The following is a 23,775-nucleotide window of genomic DNA, read 5'->3' as shown; positions in this document are numbered from 1 at the left end:
GCAGTCTTATGACAAAAAGGCTCTTAAAAAACAGTATAAATTTAGAAATAAAATGTCATCAAATTCTTTTTTCGCCAAATTAGGTCTTGCCAACTTAGCGAAAATTAGTTCTTGCGAAATTTAAATTTTAAGATACATGGAAATTTAAGATACATGGAAATCAACCTTTGTTGGGCGTCTCCGCTATAAAGAGGGCGGTTTTCAGGGGTATTGCAAATTAGAACCTTAAAGTACAGAGGTGTCCGCTATAACAAATGTCCAAGATCAGTAGCGGTGAGTGGAAAGAAGTTACTAAAGAAACGGTTGACTTGTTTGCGTATTTGAATCTGTCTTTGAAAATGTAAAAATCTGAAAATGCAACAAAATTTTAGTTTATTATTTCACATTTTTATTTAATCGCGAAAATATTTTTCACGCAAAAATAAAAATAAAAAGAATCGCTCGGGAGATACCCGAATTGCTGCAAACGCTATAGTCTCGCGAAAGTTTATGCACTAAATTTCGCCTTTTTTCTTCGCGAAACTTTCTGCCCTCATGGTTAATTACTAATCGACAATTTAGACCTAACGAAGTTGCAGTTAAAACATATCAGAAGTTTTGGAACTAGTGATTTAATAAACGCAACCTCGTTCCCAGGTTATCTCGTATTTTTCTGACATCGTATCACTGTCTCGATGTCTGAGGATACAAGATGCCCCCAAGAAACAAGGTTGCGCTCTCTGAATAAAAGTGCTTCAAAAAAGTCCACGTCATAGTCTAACAATTTTTTTAACAGCGCGTTCTTGCTTTAAACTTACTTATTTCCTTTTCTCAACTCAATCTTCTCATTTATGCACGTGGAAATCAACTTGATGAGAGGTGTGTGAACCAAGTGATAGATAAAGCCATTTAAACTTTATTCATTGTACATTCAATGCTTTCCATATTTTAATAACACACTGAGCCTGATCGGGTCACTAAGTATTATACATTATAATTCTTATGTGGAAATCATTCTCGTCCCCAGAGCTCTTTGATATAAAACCTCGGTTTATCTTAAAGAGCTCTGTGGTCGAGAATGTGTGGTGATAACAAACAGACTTCCTGTAATCGAAATCCGTTTCCTGTTACTTTAAAACATCAGATGAATTCGAGGAGAACGTTGTTGAAGAACAAGATAACGATTTTGAGATATTTTGATTTATTCTTTTTTAAACCAAAACTGTCATAACCAAAAAATTATATATGTACAGAAATATAAAATTACTAATATTTTCACGAAGTTCTAACACTAATACAATAAAATCACAACACCAGAATTTTATATGTCAAACGAATATTTTATTGAGTAGATGTGCTTTCATATGAATTTCAAGTTTTTCTTGAGTGCATATATGTAATAGTGGAAACAAAAACAAAAATAGAAGAACGAATGACATTGGATTTAAAAGTTTTTGAAAATATACCTAAAACAGATTTTTTAAAATAATAACAGTAGAAAAATTAGTTGTTTATACTACAAATTGCTGTTCTCTTTTTTTTTTATATATATTGTAGATAAATTCTTGAGTAGGTTTTCACAAGATTCCAGCTTGAAAATTTACCACTACAATTCTAAAATTTTTTAAGTTCATTTTCTTTAGGCATGTCACCACACGAACCAGTTACAATAACCTTTTGCTTCTGCAGTTCGAACCCAGATTAAACCAGCTGGGCATGTTCGAACGTAACCATGTCCATTTGGATAACACGTGACGTATTTGTAAGGATTCATTGGATGCTTATAAAAACCAAATGATTTGCCATCGCAATAAGCTATGAATAGAAAATTAAAAAATATTAAGAATGGTTAAAACTCAGTTAGCAACTAAATAGTGAGAGCATGCGCAAAAGGTGCTTCCAATTTCAAATATTTTCATTACCTTGGATATTAAGTGGATCTGGTATTGAAGATTGTGTTGGTGTTGGTTTTGGTGGTGTAGCAGGGCAATTTGCTGAAAAGAAACAAGGAAATGTATGACCGTGTACATCTCGTATTTGCAAGAAAGCGAACAATTAAGTTTCTTAAATTTCAGAGTGAATTCTTAAAAAAAGAAGGAATGAAGAAGAATAAATGCAAAGTCAAGTCCTACCTGGATTTTTCTCATACAAGCACATGTCACATTTTTGACTGTAAATTAATGTTCTCGGGTTACAACATTGACAAGTCGGGTTACCATCAGTACACGAGACGAAGCAGTCAGGATGTTGAGGCCATTCGTAGTTACCATCTATCTTCTTCTTACCACCGATCATACACACACCGGAGTCTTTCGTTGGACCTAAATGAAATACGTAATAAACACATTAATGAACACATGGATTTTTGTTGGTTAAATTGTAATTGATTCAACCAGTGAAAAGGAATCGGTATATTAGTAAATCCTAAGTGGATTTATTTCGACAAAAATCAATAAAAACATGCTGAATACTTACATGTTGGAACAGGAATGGTAGCAGCAGTTGGGCCAGTCCAGAGGGGACTCTTAGTAACTAAAGTATAACAGAGAAAAACACATTGAAATTGACCATCGGTTTTTATTCAAAAAACTTCATACACCATGCCAGACATAGTATCCATTGTCATGCTAATAAGGAGAATTTAAAAATCAGTTCATACCTTTTTCACAATGTGGACCACTCCATCCAATAGGACACCAACAGAAATATCCCATGTGAGCTGGGAATGGTTTACAGGTTCCACCGTGTTGACAAACAACGCCTGCGCATGCGTCACCGGTGTTCTAGATTGACCACAAGAAAAGAATATATTAATTGAAAAGCCATACGGTTATAGCACGATCCACATCAAATAAAACTTAACTTACTGTGCAAGTTGGTCCAAAGAAGCCTGGCTTGCATTTGCACACACGGCCATTGGGAGCAGATGCATCAAACATACACGTTCCGCCGTTCTCACATGGATTGGCCGTGCAGCCAAAGTTCTATAAAACAACGTTTGCATGTGTTAGACAGTAGGGATCCAGTGTTATGGTGTGCCATAACGTGACACAAATAAGACTTACTTGCACATTACTACAATCTGGACCAGAGAATCCAGGTCTGCAGGTACAAGTGTATCCAGTTCCTGTGCCAACCGCATTGCAAGTTCCACCATGTTTACAAGGATTACTAGCGCATGCAGAGCCCTGAAGAAAGCATATATAGATATATATTTTAGGTTGTAAAACATGTGTCGAGTCACTAAGTTACGAAAATGTTTAGAGTTACATACTAAGCAAGTAGGTCCAGTGAAGCCAGGAGCGCATGTACAAGAGAATCCTCCTGATGAACCATCAGGTGCACAAGTGCCACCGTTAGCACATGGGTTTGTAGGAGTGCAAGCATGTCCCTAAACAAAAAATTGGTTTCATTTAAAAAATAGTTGACTAAAGTACAATTTCGTTAGGTCTTTAATTATTACAGATGCTACTTAAAGACACGAGTTGACTGCTTTGCATGCATGATCCGTAATTGAAAGGTCCCATGAGATCTTAATGTGGCATAAATTTTCTCAAGGTGTTTCAGTCGTAACGAATTGACACAAAATGTATCTTAATTCGTTTCGTTACGATTTGTGTGTGTTTTTTTTTGGCATAAAGATTTTGTTTTTTTTGTTAACCAAATATATCCCCGCAAATCTGCTTTCGGTCTTGCAAAATTTTTTTTGAAATTTACATCAATTTTAGCGAAAGCTGTTTATAGATGTTTTTATATCGTCTGACATAATTACGTCACAAAAATAATTTCCTGGTGTTTGATGTATATATTGTGTATATGAGCCCCATTCATAAATTATCATATAGCAGAGCTATATAGTGGCATCGCTAAAAAGAGACACCTTCTCAGCACTTTAGAACCTCAAGTACTAAATTCCAATACAGCTGACAGATCAAGTTTGTTTTTGTGTAACTTATACATGATTGTATTAATAACAGCATTTGTACAAGAATACTTACAGCACATGTAGTTCCAGTGTATCCATTCATACATATACAAGAAAATCCACTGGATGAACCGTCAGGTTTGCAGGTACCGCCGTTAAGACAAGGGTTGACTGTTTTACAAGCATGGTTCTGTGAAAGACAAAGCAGAAAAATAGTTTCAGTCTATGGCAAGTGTATATTTTGAACAAAGACAGCTTTTTTAGCAGAGCAAAACAAAAAAACTTACAGCACAAGTTGTTCCAGTGTATCCAACCATACATGTACAAGTAAATCCCCCAGACGAACCGCTGGGTGTGCAAGTTCCACCGTTTAGACACGGGTTGACAGCTTTACAAGCGTGGTCCTGTGAAAGATAAAAAAGAATAATATTTTTAAAGTCCATAACAAGTTGCATTTTTGCAAAAAGAAAGCTTTTTCTTGATCAAAATCTTCGTACGTGAGAAATACTTACAGCGCAAGTTGTTCCGGTGTATCCAGTCATACACGTGCAAGTAAATCCTCCGGATGAGCCGTCAGGTGTGCAGGTACCGCCGTTTAGACATGGGTTGACTGCTTTACAGGCATGGTTCTAAAAAAAGAACATATATATTTCAACATTAGGTTAAATGCGTCTGCAAAATTCTTAAAGGAAAATAAACTAGGTTTTGTGTTCGTAGTCATGTATTATTTATGTGTCCTTTTTGTGCAACAATACTAATACTTACAGCGCAGGTTGTTCCAGTGTATCCATCCATACACATACAGGAAAACCCGCTGGATGAACCGTCAGGTTTGCAGGTACCACCGTTAAGACAAGGATTGGCTGCTTTGCAAGCATGGTTCTGTGAAAAAACAAAGTGAAAAAATATTTTCAGTCTATGACTAGTCATATTATTAAAAAAATAGCTTTCTCAGAAAAGCAAAAGACTTATCCGTGCGGATAGTCATGACTTTGTCAAATAATTCTTTCATGTGTACAAAAACTTACAGCACAAGTTGTTCCGGTGTATCCATCCATGCATGCGCAAGTAAATCCCCCAGATAAGCCGCTTGGTGTGCAAGTACCGCCGTTTAGACATGGGTTGACAGCTTTGCATGCGTGATTCTGTGGATAAAAAGGGGAAAAAATTCTTTAGAGTTTATGTCAAAAGCACTTTGGGAATTTGTAAATTAAATTCTTATATAAAAAAACTTACAGCACAAGTTGTTCCAGTGTATCCAGGCATACACGTGCAAGAAAATCCTCCGGATGAACCATCAGGTGTACAAGTACCTCCGTTTAGACATGGGTTGACTGCTTTACAAGCATGGTTCTGAGAGAGAAAGGAAAAAGAAAATTTGAAATACTGTAGTTAATAGAATTCTAAAAAGTCGTTGGAGAAAAGAAAAACGCTAAGGTTTATATGTTTCAGTAACGTGTCTTTCTGTATGTATATCAAGAGCTGATACTTACAGCACATGTGGTTCCGGTGTATCCATCCATACACATACAGGAAAATCCGCTTGATGAACCGTCTGGTTTGCAGGTACCACCGTTAAGACATGGATTGGCTGCTTTACAAGCATGGTTCTGTGGAAGACAAAGTGGAGAATAGTTTTTAGTCAAGCGTGTATTTAAAAAAAAGATAGCTTTCTCAGGAAAGCAAAACCTCTAGACCTTTTCGGACAGGATATTCATGACTTTGTCAAATAAGTCCTTCATGTGTACAAAAACTTACAGCACAAGTTGTTCCGGTGTATCCATCCATGCATGCGCAAGTAAATCCCCCAGATGAACCGCTTGGTGTGCAAGTACCGCCGTTTAGACATGGGTTGACAGCTTTGCAAGCGTGATTCTGTGGAGAAAAGGTTGGAAAATATTTTTAGAATTTACGGCAAAAGTATTTTGAAAATTTGTAAATCAAGTTCTTATATAAAAAACCTACAGCACAAGTTGTTCCAGTGTATCCAGGCATACACGTGCAAGAAAATCCTCCGGATGAACCATCGGGTGTGCAAGTACCGCCGTTCAGACATGGGTTGACTGCTTTACAAGCATGATTCTGAGGAAGAGAAAAAAAAATGAAACACTGTAGTTAATAGAATTCTAAAAGGTCGTTGGAGAAAAGAAAAACGCTAAGGTTTATATGTTTCAGTAACGTGTCTTTCTGTATGTATATCAAGAGCTGATACTTACAGCACATGTGGTTCCGGTGTATCCATCCATACACATACAGGAAAATCCGCTTGATGAACCGTCTGGTTTGCAGGTACCACCGTTAAGACATGGATTGGCTGCTTTACAAGCATGGTTCTGTGGAAGACAAAGTGGAGAATAGTTTTTAGTCAAGCGTGTATTTAAAAAAAAGATAGCTTTCTCAGCAAAGCAAAACCTCTAGACCTTTTCGGACAGCATATTCATGACTTTGTCAAATAAGTCCTTCATGTGTACAAAAACTTACAGCACAAGTTGTTCCGGTGTATCCATCCATGCATGCGCAAGTAAATCCCCCAGATGAACCGCTTGGTGTGCAAGTACCGCCGTTTAGACATGGGTTGACAGCTTTGCAAGCGTGATTCTGTGGAGAAAAGGTTGGAAAATATTTTTAGAATTTACGGCAAAAGTATTTTGAAAATTTGTAAATCAAGTTCTTATATAAAAAACTTACAGCACAAGTTGTTCCAGTGTATCCAGGCATACACGTGCAAGAAAATCCTCCGGATGAACCATCGGGTGTGCAAGTACCGCCGTTCAGACATGGGTTGACTGCTTTACAAGCATGATTCTGAGGAAGAGAAAAAAAAATGAAACACTGTAGTTAATAGAATTCTAAAAGGTCGTTGGAGAAAAGAAAAACGCTAAGGTTTATATGTTTCAGTAACGTGTCTTTATGTATGTATATCAAGAGCTGATACTTACAGCACATGTGGTTCCGGTGTATCCATCCATACACATACAGGAAAATCCGCTTGATGAACCGTCTGGTTTGCAGGTACCACCGTTAAGACATGGATTGGCTGCTTTACAAGCATGGTTCTGTAGAAGACAAAGTGGAGAAATATTTTCAGTTAAGTGGATATTTACAAAAAAGACAGCTTTCTTAGCAAAGCCAAACCCCAAGCCTTTTCTGTCATGATAGTTATAACTTTGTCAAATAAGTCCTTTATATGTACAAAAACTTACAGCACAAGTTGTTCCGGTGTATCCATCCATACATGCGCAAGTAAATCCCCCAGATGAACCGCTTGGTGTGCAAGTACCGCCGTTTAGACATGGGTTGACAGCTTTGCAAGCGTGGTTCTGTAGAAGAAAGAAAAAGAAAAATTGGAAAACTCTGGAGCAAGTTACTTTCTTTGACACACCGAAACCCAAGATTTTTTAGATGTCGACAAGCAATGGCTTTTTTAATAAACCCTTCACGAAGAAATACTTACAGCGCAAGTTGTGCCAGTGTATCCAGGCATACACATGCAAGAGAATCCTCCGGAAGAACCATCGGGTGTGCAAGTACCTCCGTTTAGACATGGGTTAACTGCTTTACAGGCGTGATTCTATAAAGTAAAATTTAAACCGAATAATCATAAATGCAAGGGATCTTAATAATTATGTTACGCGTCATAATAGTTCAAAGAAAATGGTTACCTGACAGGTTGTTCCAGTGTAGCCATCCATGCATGTACATGAAAATCCTCCAGATGAGCCATCAGGTGTACAAGTACCACCATTAAGACATGGGTTAGCTGCTTTACATGCGTGGTTCTAAAGCAGATGTAGGTATATAATTAGTGCATATGTCGTGGAAAAATTAGGGACAACAAACTTTACCAAATATATTTCTGCCTTAAAAAGTTTGTTTCACTTACTTGACAAGTTGTTCCAGTGTATCCATCCATACACATACAAGAAAAACCTCCAGCTGATCCGTCTGGTTTGCAGGTACCTCCATTAAGACATGGATTAACAGCTTTACATGCGTGATTCTAGCAAAAAAAAAGTAAAAATACTTAATAGACTGACTAAAGTTTTAGCAAAGTCAAACACATAGTATTAAGCTATAACATTAACTTACGGCACAAATGGTTCCAGTGTATCCAGGCATGCAGGTGCAAGAGAATCCTCCAGATGAGCCGTCTGGTGTACATGTTCCTCCGTTAAGGCAGGGATTTACAGCTTTGCAAGCATGGTTCTAAACAGATCACAATACATTGAAAGAAAACTGATAACATTGCCATATCTTAAGTAAAAACTAATGCCGAATTATTTACAAACCCTGCAAGTTGTTCCAGTGTATCCAGGCATACACATGCACGAGAATCCTCCAGATGAACCATCGGGTTTACAAGTACCGCCATTGAGACATGGGTTGACTGCTTTACAAGCATGGTTCTGTAAAGATAAATTATACGTTAGGAAAAATGAGCCAGACGTATCTAAACTAATGTAATGTAAATAATTAGACATAATTTATGAGAACTTACAGCACAAATTGTTCCAGTATATCCAGGCATACACATGCAAGAAAATCCTCCAGCAGAGCCATCAGGTTTACAAGTACCTCCGTTTAAGCATGGATTGACTGCTTTACAAGCGTGATTCTAAGAGTAAATAATTCATTTAATTTCGTCAATAGTCCAATGCCAAATCTTACCGTTGTATTAAATCTTGTATTTCTTTTTTTATCAGTGGAAATAAGTCTTACTCTGCAAGTTGTTCCAGTGTATCCAGGCATACACATGCAAGAGAAGCCTCCAGCAGAGCCATCAGGTTTACAAGTTCCACCATTCAAACATGGATTAACAGCTTTGCAACCATGATTCTATATAATAGGATAAATAGAATTACTATGTATGGTTGCTACTTTTTAACTGCTAAAATCCAATTTGTATTACATATTCAAGTTTAGATGTTCTTTACACGTGGTTTTTTCAAAACATAAATATGTAGTAAATTATATATACTTACACCACACACAGTTCCAGTATATCCAGGCATACACATACAGGAGAAACCGCCGTGAGAGCCATCGGGTTTACAGGTACCGCCATTAAGACATGGGTTTACTGCTTTGCAAGCGTGATTCTATATTTTAAATTTGATTTTTAAAGTTAAATTATTTTGTTTAAGTTAAGTTAAACGATGCGTAAAATAAAAAACAAGTTATACTTACACCACAAACTGTGCCAGTGTATCCAGGCATACACATACAAGAGAATCCTCCATTTGTGCCATCAGGTTTACAGCTACCTCCATTTAGACATGGGTTGACAGCTTTGCAAGCGTGATTCTTTAAGAAAATTAAAGATAGGGGTAAAAATAATGTTAAGTAATCTTATAATAACATGGGTTCATCCAATTTGGTGCTATACTATCGTGAAAAAATACAACATTTCTAAATATACTTACACCACACACTGTTCCAGTATATCCAGGCATACACATGCAAGAGAATCCTCCAGAAGATCCGTCTGGTTTGCAGGTACCTCCGTTTAAACATGGATTTACAGCTTTGCAAGCATGATTCTAAGAGTAAGTACAGTTATTCAGTTATTTTCATCAACAACTCAATATGAACTTTCGCTTGTATGAAATGTAAAAATCTTTCATTTCATATAACTCAAACTTACTCTGCAAGTTGTTCCAGTGTATCCTGGCATGCACGTGCAAGAGAATCCTCCAGATGAACCATCAGGTGTACAAGTACCACCGTTTAGACATGGGTTAACTGCTTTGCAAGCGTGATCCTTTGAAAAAAATTATGAGGTTGTTAAGCCAATTAAAAGCAATAAAAATTAGGCCTTAAAACATATTGCAAATTGAGCCTTACTCTGCAAGTTGTTCCAGTATATCCAGGCATACACATACAGGTGAATCCTCCAGATGAACCATCGGGTTTACAGGTACCACCATTAAGACATGGGTTGACAGCTTTACAAGCGTGATTCTGTGATAAGAAAAAAAAATAATTAGTACCAAGGATATTAAATTACATTTTAATATTATTGACCTATTCTGTTATGTTACAATAAATGAAAGACTAAATGCACAAACAGACTTACACCACACACTGTTCCAGTATATCCAGGCATACACATGCATGAGAATCCTCCATTTGAACCGTCAGGTTTACAGGTACCTCCATTCAGACATGGGTTGACAGCTTTGCAAGCATGGTTCTATGAGAGAAAGTAGCAAAAATGATAACGTTTTGCAATAAAAAAGAATGTTGAATGATAAATTGTTTAGTAAATCAAATGCAGTCTTACTCTGCAAGTTGTTCCAGTGTATCCAGGCATACACATGCAAGAAAATCCTCCAGATGAACCATCAGGTTTACAAGTTCCACCGTTCAAGCATGGATTGACTGCTTTGCAAGCATGATTCTATATAAAAAGACATGAAATTACTTCGTATGCTTGCCATGTCTTAACTGTAGAAATTCAACCTTATTCAATATCCAAAACTTTTTTATACGTGTTAACATTTTAACAATACATCGTATGTAAAAAACTATATATACTTACACCACACACAGTTCCAGTGTATCCAGGCATGCACATACAAGAGAAACCGCCGTGGGATCCATCGGGTTTACAGGTACCTCCGTTAAGACATGGGTTGACAGCTTTACAAGCGTGATTCTAAATTGACGAAGTTCAGTTTAATGAGTTTACATATAGGTACTAGGAAAACAAATTAAAGGAATATTCTTGAAGAGAAAGTCTTACTCTGCAAGTTGTTCCAGTATATCCAGGCATACACACACAAGAGAATCCTCCAGATGAACCATCTGGTTTACAGGTACCTCCATTGAGACATGGGTTGACAGCCTTGCAAGCATGGTTCTATATTTTAAAAATAATTTTTTATGTAAAATAATGTATCTAGGCTAAGCGATATAAAAAATAAGAAATAAATTATACTTACACCACAAATGGTTCCAGTGTATCCAGGCATACACATGCAAGAAAATCCTCCGTGAGAACCATCAGGTTTACAAGTACCGCCGTTCAGGCATGGATTGACTGCTTTACAGGCGTGATTCTGAGGAAGAAAAAATTATTCATGTTTGAAGATAATCTTACTGTTCATTATGTATATTTTTGCTAATTAATCGACGTGAAATCTTACTGCGCAAGTTGTTCCTGTGTATCCAGGCATACACGTGCAAGAAAATCCTCCAGATGAACCGTCAGGTGTGCAAGTACCTCCGTTTAGACATGGGTTGACTGCTTTACAAGCATGATTCTAAAATAATTCATTGTTGCACAGATTAGACATAATGGAGGTATAAACAAACACGATTTTGTGTGTTTTAAAGTCGTTAGGTACAATGGAAACCGCGGCAAGGAATAAAACTTACGCCACATAATGTTCCAGTGTATCCTGGCATGCACATACATGAGAAGCCACCTTGAGTACCATCAGGTTTACAGGTACCGCCATTCAAACAAGGATTGGTAGCTTTACAAGCATGATTCTAAAACATCATTTAAGTTGTATGTTAATTCTGATTATCAAATTTGTAATTTTTTATCAGATAAGAGCTACGAAGCAGTAAACATACTGAGCAGATAGTGCCAGTGTATCCAGGCATGCATGTACAAGAAAATCCGCCGGCAGATCCGTCTGGTGTACAGGTACCACCATTGAGGCAGGGGTTGACAGCTTTACAAGCATGATCCTGAAAACATATTATAATTTCAAAATACAACGCATTCCCCAAATATAAAGTCTTCGTTTGGTTAGGAAAAACAACTTACTCTGCAAGTTGTTCCAGTGTATCCAGGCATGCACATACAAGAGAATCCTCCGTGAGATCCGTCGGGTTTACATGTGCCTCCATTCAGGCAAGGGTTGACAGCTTTGCAAGCGTGATTCTATGTGATAATAATAAAAATTATTAGGGAGAATAAAACATGAAACAAAAGTTTCGGTATATAGCGGTTCATTTAAAGTTACAAAAAAGCATTTCTCTTACCGCACACAGTGTTCCAGAGTAACCAGGCATACATTGGCAGGAGAAACCGCCAGGTGAGCCATCAGGAGTACATGTCCCCCCATTAAGGCATGGGTTAACAGCTTTGCAAGCGTGGTCCTAAGGTAAATATTGAGAAAAATTAAAACCTAATTTTTCAAATTTTATTAGCTCCAATAACGTATTGTGCATATACTCACTCTACATGTTGTTCCAGTATATCCAGGCATACACATACAAGAGAAACCGCCGTGGGAACCATCGGGTTTACAGGTACCTCCATTAAGGCATGGGTTGACTGCTTTACATGCGTGATCCTATAACAAATAAAGATGTAATTAAATGTAAGATTCAATAAATTATGAGAGAGGTACTTCTTCGCAGGTGATGGGTTAGTAAGTCTTTTACAACTGCACTTACTCCGCATTGTGTTCCAGTGTAACCGGGCATACACATGCAGGAGAAGCCGCCTGGTGATCCATCAGGTTTGCAGGTACCTCCATTAAGACATGGGTTGACAGCTTTGCATGCGTGATCCTTTAAAGAAAGAAAAAATGGTTGAGCACAAAATGAAACCATGAGATAAAGAAATGTATATAATAATGTTATTTTAAGATTGTACGTACTCTGCAAGTTGTTCCAGTGTATCCGGGCATACACATACAGGAGAATCCTCCGTGAGATCCGTCGGGTTTACAAGTTCCACCGTTTAGACATGGGTTGACAGCTTTGCAAGCGTGATTCTAAAAGAGTGTTAAACAGTTACTAGCTGGTTTTGATTTTCACAAATAAATATTAAAAAAATATTCATCGAAAGGCTAACGTAGTACAAAAGTATTATATTTACATACTCCGCATTTAGTTCCAGTGTAACCAGGCATACACATACAAGAGAATCCTCCAGCTGAGCCATCAGGTTTACAGGTACCGCCATTGAGACATGGGTTGACAGCTTTACAAGCGTGATCCTAAAAAAATGTGATATATAATAACGTAGCTGCTGCAGAGGAAATTGTTCATTATGCGCACACAAGCATAGAATATATTTTAAGTGGGAAATTTACTTACTCTACAAGTTGTTCCAGTGTATCCAGGCATGCACGTGCAAGAGAAACCTCCGTGAGAACCATCAGGTTCACAGGTACCACCATTGAGGCATGGGTTGACTGCTTTGCAAGCATGATTCTGAAATTGTAAAATTTCAATTTGTAAATGTCAGTTTTACATGCTTGGTTGTGTTTTAGTTACAATACAAAAGTGTTACCACACATAGGTAACGTGTTGTTGTATAATCAAGTAAGAAAACGTACTCTGCAAGTTGTTCCGGAATATCCTGGCATACAAGCGCAAACGAAGCCATTATGTGCACCTGAAGGTGAGCAAGTTCCACCATTTAAACAAGGGTTCGTTCCTTTACAAGCGTGATTCTAGAGTAAAAATTTTAATTTTCAAATACCAATACTATCAAATTTTGCATTTGCAAGACTTTTATGAATACACTTTATAGTGTGTTTTGAAACAAGATAACTTACACCACAATTTGAGCCTGAGTATCCGGGTTTACAATTACAGTTGTAACCATGGGCTGAACCATCTGGGGTACAAATCGCACCATTATGACATGGATTCTTATCTTTACAAGCGTGGCTCTAAAATATTAAATAATTTAGTTTTTATATACATTTCCATGCATTCAGGATATAAGTACAGTTAAGCAATGTCCTTACAGCACAGATAGTTCCTTTGTATCCAGGTTCGCATGTACACGAAAATCCGCCAGATGAGCCATCGGGTGTACATTTACCACCATTTAAGCATGGGTTAACATCTTTGCATGCATGTTCCTAAAATCGAACCAAAAGTAATTTAGTGTCGTATAAAAGAACAGATAAATATAAACATATTTATGAAAATATAAACATATTTATGAACAGTTTCACTCACTCTGCAAGTTGTTCCAGTGTATCCAGGCATACACATACAGGTGAACCCTCCATGAGCACCAGAAGGTTTGCAAGTTCCACCATTCAAGCATGGATTGACTGCTTTGCAAGCATGGTTCTATGAATTAGAGGATCAACAATTTACAAATAATTCAAGTAACCGGAATAATAAATGTTAATTTCGTTGTTAAACACATGCATAAGTTTTTAACTACTTACCCCACAAACTGTTCCAGAATATCCAGTCATGCAAGTACAAGAAAATCCGCCAGCAGAACCGTCTGGTGTACACGTTCCTCCATTCAAACATGGATTAACAGCTTTGCATGCGTGATCCTAAGGTGAAATTTGTTTAATATAGAAACACGCATCGATGTAAGGTAATCTTCATTTAAAAAGATTATAAAATGATTTTCTGCGTACCCTGCATGTTGTTCCAGTGTAACCAGGCATACACATACAAGAGAATCCTCCAGATGAACCATCAGGTTTACAGGTACCTCCGTTAAGACATGGGTTAACAGCTTTGCAAGCGTGATCCTATAGAGAAAAAGGTTCTTCAGTACAGTATGGCAATTAGTATAAAAATAAGTTTCTTTCAGTGTTTGTACTGAAATGAAATTTTCTATTCAGAACATTTTTGCTAACTAAGAGAGGTTGTGACTTACACCACAGGCAGTTCCAGTGTATCCAGTCATACAAGTGCAAGAGAAACCTCCAGGTGTTCCGTCAGGATGACACGTTCCTCCATTTAGACAGGGATTGACAGCTTTGCAAGCGTGGTCCTAGTGTATAGAGGGTTTTATTATTATTTACTTGTAGGCTTTCATTCTAGATGTCTAATGGATGTGATAAAATAATAGCTTACAGCACAAGTTGTTCCATGATATCCAGTCATGCATGTACATGAGAATCCTCCTGATGAACCGTCTGGTGTGCAAGTACCACCATTAAGACAAGGGTTGACTGCTTTACAAGCGTGGTTCTAAAGTAATTCATAAAAATCACAGGTTATCAAAGCATAAGCATAAACCACAATGCCTGAAATTAGATTTTGATATTTTTTTAAACAGTTATTATCAAAACTTTTGAACTTACTCTGCAAGTAGTTCCAAAATATCCAGCCATACATTTACAATGGAAACCACCGGCTGATCCATCTGGATAGCACGAACCACCGTTCAAACAAGGGTTGTTGGCTTTACAAGCATGTTCCTAGAGCATACCACAAGTAATATTAATTTAGGATGTTACTGATTATATATAAATCACAATTTCTTAGATGATTTTTCTACTAAATCTGATAATTAAACTTACGGCACATGTTGTTCCATGGTATCCGCTCATACATTTACAACTGAATCCACCTTGTGATCCATCGGGGTAACAGGAACCTCCATTTAGACAAGGGTTTACTGCTTTACATGCGTGGTTCTAAAAAGGAAATATAATATCACGTTCATATAAATAAAGTAATTTTAACCAAATTATTTTTATTTATAAGTTTTTTTACATTTATAGGTGAATGTAAATATTTCTAACTTACTCCGCAAAGTGTACCATAATATCCAGCCATACATTTACAATGAAATCCACCGTGTGATCCATCAGGGTAACAGGAACCGCCATTCCGACATGGGTTTTTAGCTTTGCAAGCATTGTTCTAAACCAAAGGCAAAGAAAGTATGATTAACATCTAGCCCGTGGAAAAACCTTGAACGGCAAACCCACAGTAATTCACGCGTCAAAACAAAGGTGATAAAAATTTATCGAATTTGCTATTTCGTGTGTTTGTAGCACGATTTCTTTCTTTTGCACAAAAAAGCGGGTATTACTAACATAGAGACAAACTTAGCAATACTTACGTTACATATTGTACCATAGTATCCAGCTTTGCATTTACAATGGAAACCTCCAGCAGAACCATCTGGGTAGCATTTCCCACCGTTTTCACACGGATTTGTACCTTTGCATGCATGATCCTAAAAGAAAAGAAGTAAATACATCTTGAATCTGCTTCTTTTGTGCTAACATAGTAAAAAAGAAATTTGCGCTTTTACAATAACACACGTACTCTGCATTGTAATCCAGAGTATCCAGCCATACATGTGCATTTGAAACCTCCATTAGATCCGTCAGGATGGCATTTACCACCATTGAGGCAAGGATTTTCTCCTTTACATGCGTGGTCCTAAAATAAATGATCAATCAGTTGTTTAGTCTATTCCATAGATGTCTCAAGGAGAACTTGACGAAAGCCACGAAGAGTTACTTACAGAACATGTTGTTCCAAAGTATCCAGCCATGCATTTACATGTGAAACCTCCTGCAGTTCCGTCTGGTGTGCAGGTACCTCCATTTAAACATGGGTTGACTGCTTTGCAAGCGTGATTCTATAAATGCCATGAATTTGATTAATAATAAGTATTATAGTATAAATAAGTATTAAAGTATAAATAGAAGACAACAAATATACAAAAAGATTCACTTACCGCACAGTTAGTTCCATGGTAGCCAGGCATACATTCACATGTAAAGCCACCGGTCATTGCACCAGGTTTACATCTTCCTCCATTCAAACACGGATTGGTAGCCTTACAAGCGTTATCAGCACAAGTTGTTCCATAATATCCAGGCATACATTCACAACGAAACTTATTGTTTTGGTCTGTCTTACAAGTTCCTCCGTTAAGACAGGGGTTCACGCTTTTGCATCCGTTTTGCTGTAAAATAACCAAAAAGACATATAAAGTTGAGTCAAAGTCACAATAGGTTTTTTTGGAAAAAATCTTACACAAGTAATACTTACAGCACAGGTTGTTCCATGATAACCAGGCATACATTCACATCTGAATTTTCCAAAAGGAAGGCCTTGACATCTACCGCCGTTTAAACATGGGTTTTGTGGTTTGCAAGCATTATCCTAAAAAAAATAATTTCTTCAAAAGTTAGCTCAGCAAGCTTTGGTTGTTTCTTTACACTCATAAGCATTGTAAGAACAAACAACGTACTGCGCATGTCTCGCCGAAATAACCAGCCATACAGTAGCACTTAAATCCACCGGGAGATCCGTCAGGAGAGCATCTTCCACCGTTAAGACATGGGTTTGTTCCTTTGCATGCGTGATCCTGCAGGGTAAAAACATTTAAGTTAGTGAAAAGAGTAATGGTTATCTTGGAGACATTTAGTCTGGGTAGTCTTAGGTACATAACTTTTGAGTAAAGTTTTATCTACATCACTGTACAAACATGGAACTTACTCTGCATGTTGTACCAGTGTATCCAGCCGGACATGTACATGTGAAACCGCCACTCGCACCACTTGGTGTACACATACCACCGTTTAAGCATGGGTTGACAGCTTTGCATGGATTAGTCTAAAAACAGTATGAGTTTTTAAAAGGATTTCTGAGAAGACTTTTCATCGGCAATATTGACGGCTAAAATATTTAGCAGTTCTACCTGGCATAACGTTCCAGTATATCCAGGCATACAAGTACATGTGAAATCGTGGGCACTGGTTGCTGTGCATTGTCCTCCATTTTTACAAGGATTGACGCCTGCTTTACATGGGTTTTGCTAGATGAAAAATATACTTCATATAAATATGCTTTACGAACATAAAACAATCAAAACATTAAAAAAAAACCCGTCCTTATGAGGAACCATAAAGTATGTTTGTTTACCGTTGGTCCACCGGTGTGTTCAGTGCACGTCATTCCTTTGTATCCCGCAGCGCATTGGCAGGCAAATCCATAATAGCCACCCCCAACAATACACTTGCCGCCATTTTTACATGGATTACCATTGCTACAAGCGTTGTCCTAAAAATAGTATTAGGCATGATTTGAATATATATCGGATATGTGCATTGAAGTAACCATCCGTAAAAAGAAAGATAATGACATACTGCACAAGTGGCTCCGCTGTATCCAGGTGGACAGGAGCATTTGAAGTCATAGGCATTGCTTGATGTGCAAGTGCCACCATTTTTACATGGGCTGCTGTCACAAGCGTTGTTTCCCTACAAAGAAGGAATATTATATAGAAAACTATATTGGCACAAAAGGATTGTTTTTGTTTTTTTCTACCTAAAGTATAAATACTTACAGTCATATCCCTATTCTGACAAAGCATTCCCTCGAATCCCTTGCGGCAATTACAAATGAAGCCATATCGAGCGTCACCTGGTACACACACGCCATTTTCACATGGGTTTAGAGGTTCACATGCACTATCCTAAAAAAAATGGTGAATACTCCATTAAGTTTCCATCTCCCCAACAAAATACAAAAAGAAGTTCACATGTTTCATTTACGTACGTCACAGTATGCTCCTAGGAATCCGGGAGGACATGTACAAGTACCATCATTCATGCATGTTCCACCATTTTGACAAGGAAGTGAAGGGGAGCAATCCGGCTGCTCTGCCTAAATAGAGTAAAACAAAAATAAAACGTTAAACAAAGGAAGGAATTTTAGTTTTTATATATAAAGCGGTGTTATTAAAACACCCAGACTTACCCTATCTGTTAGTATCGAACTAACACATAATCCAAACACAAGAAATTTAATTGTCGTCATTTTTGTTGCTAACATCTAAAAAAATAAAGAAAATTACAAATGTCTGAAAATAATATGTTAACAAGAGCACTGGTTGAAGAAAGAAAGTTACAAGAGATAGGTGATAGTTATCCCTTCTAGGTACGAACTAACGAAAACAGGTTTTGCGGCATTTAATGTAGATGAAAGTTAAGGAAATTGGGTAAGAGGAAGCACTGATATTCTTTATGGAGTTTGTAAATGATGTGATTCACATGATTTAAATTCTTTTAATCGACTCAATTTTATGTTATATTGCGAAATGACACTGTGAGGTTAGTAATTAATCGTTTATTAAGTTATCAACTAATGACACATATGAAACAAATGAAACAGATGAGTGAATTACAACCAGGTGATGGCTACTGAATTATATATTTGCACCAAGTTAAAGACACGCCTAAAAAGTACTGGATATAAAAGCAATACATAATTTTTAATGCATATAAAAAAATACAGTTGTTTGAGCACGTTTTATAGCATCATTTATTTTTTGATGCATTGTCTATTTTAGGAACAACGCGCTGATATTTAAATGTCACTGACCGCAAATATGAACTCGTTTAACTTTTCGAGAGCTTGTATCTCTAATCTATTTTTAATGATTGATGTTATGTAACACCTCCATGTGGCATAATTAATGCCTAATTGTTTTTTAAGCGATCAATTACAGATATAGTAATTAATAATTAACGATGCTAAACAACAATTTAATTATCGTGTATAAATAAATAAAAAATTCCCTGTCATTCTTTTAATTTCCCTGTTTTGATACCTTTTTTTTAATTTTCAGAACACTTAGTTCAAAAATAGCTGTTGAATAAAAGCTTTTTTAGTTTCAGTAATGCTGAGCCAATTTTATCACAAAATGAAATTATTCCATGGTATTATTATACTAGTAACAGCATCAACGTTGATTTTGTTTTAACATTTCCTTATTACAATCTGTTTTTTCCATATCACTTAACACAGTGCACAATATTATCCAACGTTTGTTACAGTAAAAAAAAAACATTGCTAGATCATCATGAATGAACAACTGTGGTTACAGCTAAACGTGGAAGAAATGGGAAAGTAATTTCTGGAGGCGTAATTAAAAACCTAAATGATGCATGGTTGAAAGAGAAGATTGTTCTGACGCAAAGACCATTACACTTGGAAACCGAATTTTACAGTTGTTTTTTGGTTTCCTTGTTGTTGTTTGTATTATTTATTTTTCCTAACAATATCGTAGAATGTACTCTAAACGCGCGATAGAATAAAAACAGGAACAAAGAAATTGTCCTAGGAAGTGCTATATTTACATTCTGAAAATGATTTTACTGAAACAGCAAACAAACAATCAATTTCTTAAAGTTAAAATGGCAAGAATAAAGTGTAATAGAACAGAAACAAAATGGCGAAGTAAAATTTCTTTTGTAACAAATATTATAGCGTTATTATAGCGTTTAAAATATCATGCAATTATCCATTTCGAACATTGCAAAAAGGTAATACATTTAATTGATGCGAATAGAGACTGCTACTCAATTTAAGAAAGATTGAAAATTGTTGTATTTATCTGATAAAACTTTTGAATTAATTAGTGTTTTCCTTAATTAAGTTAAAAATATCCAACTTCCTTAAAAGATAACACAGGAAAAGATATGTAAGCGTGTATTATTCTACTATGAAAGCGTACACTATTTTCATATAGAAGCGCAGAGAAAAGAGATTTTATCAAGAAAAATAGGTCACAATTAAGGAAATGATAAAAGTTGCAAAACCATGTGTGTTTTTTTTTGCTTGAAAGAAGATGTAAGAAAAAAACCTTATAAAATGCCAAGATACTATTCAACAAACAAACGAATAAAAATAATAGATTCTAAAAAAAAGTATAAAAAATAAAAACCTTACCTTTTATATCAAATAAAGCGAGGTAGCTATTCCAAAGTTTAACTACTGTTCATCACAGTAGTGAAATAAAACTGAACTGGAACGAAATACAGCGCTGAATTTAAAGACCACATAATGACCCAAAAGAATTCAATGTCATTAATCCCTCATGAAAAGAAGATCATTAGAAACCTAATTAATATTACATAAGACTAGTTAATGAGCTTTTCTTGTCTACTCTCGTAATTAACTTCTTCACTTTTTTTAGGCACGACTTTTGAATAAAACAATAGGTAACAATTATAAATTCAAATTTGGTTGGTGCTGGTTAATTAACTTCAGTGTTTACAAAAACAGTCAGATGTGTAAGTGTTTAATTTCCTGAATTGCTTTATCCAATTGGTTTATTACATTGCGTGGTGTGATAACCATTAGCGCTACCCTACAGACGATTTCTGCTGAGTGGAAAATATGCTCCCTTAGATAATTCCATAAAATGCATCGTAGTTCTACGTCGTGAAACTTACTAATGTGCGCATGCTAATTACGTAAACGGAACAAAAGCAAAAAAAAATATCATATACAGCATAAGTCAGTTTTTGTCAACACTTGAAGCCCTTAATTTTATTATGTGTGGCTATCAAACAAAAAAACGTATTACAGAAGTATCATTAACCTATAGTTAACTACCACAACCATGTGTTGAAATAATCGTCAAAGGAGACTACTGTTCAAAACAATTTAACATTGCCCTGATACTGCAAATACATGCTCGATAAATGGCATTTCATGAGATCGTAACGTAATTATTCGCCACACTGACCAAATTGAGAATAAATTTGCATTCTTGAATCAGTACGCAAATATTCAATTGCAAAACATAACTACACACCACAAATCGACCAAAACGACGTAGTTTCAAAACATTAGGACCGTTATCGTCATAGAATCACATTCCACCTCTTAAAAGGCCAACAACGAGCTTGGCTTGACCAGTCATATCAGTTCTAGCTACACACCTTTGAAGTAGAAAAGACAGCAGAGCAAAAGGTCTACACCTCAATTCACAAATGAATATAAAAAAAAGTTTAGTAAGTTCATATAGCCTAACTTGTGTCTTCTATAACGTTTTGAAAATTTGTTAATGTAAATTTGATTAGTCACTGGGGACGAAAACAAAACAATCTAAAGAGGAATAACAGTAATTGTAATAAATTGAGGCAAATTCCTTTTATCAAAAATAATTTGACAGTGTGAGTAATGGGCTTTTTGTTATTGCAGTTAAAGTAACCTCAAGAGTATATTGTTAAGAAATGATAAAAAGAAGGTAATTAATTATCTGTTATGTTACGCTGTATTCCAAAAAGTCCTCGCACATAAAACGTGCCTAAGAAATTACCGAAAATGTCGCAAAATTTATTTCGGATCGTAGTAAGGCCTAAAACGAAATTTATTTTTAGTTCTCCAGCAATTAGGTCTAATTCATACTAAATTCTTTCAAATCAAAATGCAGCGTCTTTGATCGTTCAAACAAACTTGATAGTTTATGGGAAATTCCCATCACATATGCTACGAAATAAGAAAAAACTTTACAGCTACAGAACATTTTTCAATTCTGAAATGGCGAGAATAAATGTCTTGACTACTTTTAGACCTGAGAATTTATCCCTTCAAATGTGAAACAAGATTTTCTGCGTATAAAATTGTTTTAGATTATATCTTACGAAGAATGCCACTAAAAAGAAAAAATATAAAAATAAACATTTTAATATATTATCATCATGTTTAATAGGATAATGACTTCTATAACAAAAGTGAGAAAAAATACCAATTTAAGAACTATTAGAAGAATTGGAGAAACATCCTTCATTTATTAACCCAATTAGGTGTTGTGTTTAAAACTTAATAGACATTGAACTAACAAGAATTGATACCATATTGAAAAGTTGCCAGGGTAAATGGCAACTACTGCATATCCACTATGCAATATTGAATTTGATATTTTTCTCGACTTATTTCAATTTCATAAGGGTTAACTTAGGCATCGCTTAGTTTTCCTTGGCTAGCTTTGCGAATTTATAGTGCGTTTAGCTGATGGAGTACGAGCAGTCGCGCACGAAACTTGTTAAATAAAAATTGATTGTGTCCAATGAAATGTGAACAATTCATGATTATGCAAGCTGTTATAATCGTTTTTTATAAAAAAGATTTTGCCAAATGGGCGATGTTTTTGGTCACTATTATTAAGTTGTTTTGGTAATTATCCCACTCAGAAACATTAGCACAAAATGTTGCAGCCAAAATAAATAATTATTAACTACAGTAAAAAACAAAGAACAAAGCCTTAGTAATTTTAGCATGTATTATATTCACTACAGACAATTTAATTTCCATGTTTTTATGATACTGGTGTGGCAAACTTAAGACAATTGTATTTCAATCGTAAGATACCAAGCGAGCTATTTTAAAGGTTGATTCGACACTGTTGGTTTTTTGACCTCTCAGTGGAATGTTAGATTACCGCATGGGTGAATTATAACAGCAGTTTATTGCAATATCATAGCTCAACACATTATTGACATTCAGATATACGACTGTGAAGAATTTTAGTAAATAAGTCACAGAAATATTGGCTAGTATACAAGACATGTAGCGGTTCCGACAACAGTAACTAATTTGTAATATATGAAAGAAATCATATGTAGAAAGTTTTTGAAATATTAAAGGAAGTTTTTCTTTAACTTCATCTAAGCACCATAGAAACACTGTTTTAACATCTACTTAAACGATTTCGGCTATAAAAAGATGCGACAAGAAGGAAGAAGTTTTGAATTAGTTTTGAGATTACCTTCCATTTATCATCTAAAAGTAAATTAATTATGAAATTATGTCCCTGAGCATTTCTTTTTAATAGCTGGTACGTCCTCCCGTCCAACCATTTCTTGTTTTTATTAGCTACCAACAATTATACATGTTGCTCCATCTTGCTTGCAGGCCGAACAAAAAAAAACGCGGTTGGTTGATGGCACCAAATATAACAAACAAAAAGTTCTTTTTTACAAAAAATACAATTTTTTGGCTCATCCTCTATTTATTTTTTAAAGATTTCTAAAACTTAATGGTCCGAGATCTCTTAAGCTTTTCAGCAGAAACTCAGTCAATTTAAGTTTTCAATGTTGTCAATATTTCGCAAGTCAGCAATTAAAAGTACCCATAATTCCAGTTGCATTTTTCTTAAATTCGTGTTTCTTAGGAAATAAACAACGTGAAGGCTACTTTTGGTTGACATGGTCATTCTTGGTTGACATGGCCAATTTCGGATAACATCTCAATTGTTGAACAATAAAATGGCTTCTATTTTGTGTTTCTTCGCTTATTTGTTTGTTTCATTATATAATCTCTCTCGTACCTTTGCTTGTTTATTTTGCACGAGTTCAAAACAGAACAGCGTTTTATTT

The 23,775-nt window shown here is 35.8% G+C and overlaps 1 protein-coding gene across 1 annotated transcript; it reads right to left on the bottom strand.

Annotated features, from left to right (window-relative positions):
* Positions 1–1,387: 1,387 nt before the first annotated feature.
* On the bottom strand, positions 1,388–21,775 carry LOC130657653 (neurogenic locus notch homolog protein 1-like). The gene is made up of 74 exons (XM_057460658.1): positions 20,339–21,775; positions 18,365–18,439; positions 18,164–18,271; positions 17,952–18,080; positions 17,752–17,865; positions 17,528–17,665; positions 17,304–17,420; positions 17,102–17,218; positions 16,854–16,970; positions 16,652–16,765; positions 16,335–16,565; positions 16,119–16,235; positions 15,917–16,033; positions 15,708–15,824; positions 15,389–15,505; positions 15,160–15,276; positions 14,941–15,057; positions 14,711–14,827; positions 14,511–14,627; positions 14,266–14,382; positions 14,062–14,178; positions 13,844–13,960; positions 13,627–13,743; positions 13,432–13,548; positions 13,210–13,326; positions 12,968–13,084; positions 12,751–12,867; positions 12,526–12,642; positions 12,320–12,436; positions 12,100–12,216; positions 11,903–12,019; positions 11,685–11,801; positions 11,489–11,605; positions 11,285–11,401; positions 11,053–11,169; positions 10,849–10,965; positions 10,650–10,766; positions 10,446–10,562; positions 10,188–10,304; positions 9,981–10,097; positions 9,749–9,865; positions 9,549–9,665; positions 9,328–9,444; positions 9,092–9,208; positions 8,887–9,003; positions 8,624–8,740; positions 8,403–8,519; positions 8,194–8,310; positions 7,994–8,110; positions 7,788–7,904; positions 7,567–7,683; positions 7,359–7,475; positions 7,108–7,224; positions 6,844–6,960; positions 6,593–6,709; positions 6,386–6,502; positions 6,121–6,237; positions 5,870–5,986; positions 5,663–5,779; positions 5,398–5,514; positions 5,141–5,257; positions 4,933–5,049; positions 4,670–4,786; positions 4,417–4,533; positions 4,192–4,308; positions 3,978–4,094; positions 3,254–3,370; positions 3,045–3,167; positions 2,847–2,963; positions 2,639–2,762; positions 2,455–2,511; positions 2,112–2,300; positions 1,902–1,973; positions 1,388–1,794 (listed from the first exon to the last, which is right to left on the bottom strand). Exons 2-74 carry the CDS (start codon positions 18,437–18,439, stop codon positions 1,628–1,630), a joined length of 8,661 nt encoding a protein of 2,886 aa, XP_057316641.1. The 5' UTR covers positions 20,339–21,775; the 3' UTR covers positions 1,388–1,627.
* Positions 21,776–23,775: the final 2,000 nt, after the last annotated feature.

The sequence above is a fragment of the Hydractinia symbiolongicarpus genome, chromosome 9 (assembly GCF_029227915.1).
Source record: "Hydractinia symbiolongicarpus strain clone_291-10 chromosome 9, HSymV2.1, whole genome shotgun sequence".
NCBI classification, from domain to species: domain Eukaryota; kingdom Metazoa; phylum Cnidaria; class Hydrozoa; order Anthoathecata; family Hydractiniidae; genus Hydractinia; species Hydractinia symbiolongicarpus.
This window is presented reverse-complemented; position numbering and strand designations above follow the sequence as displayed.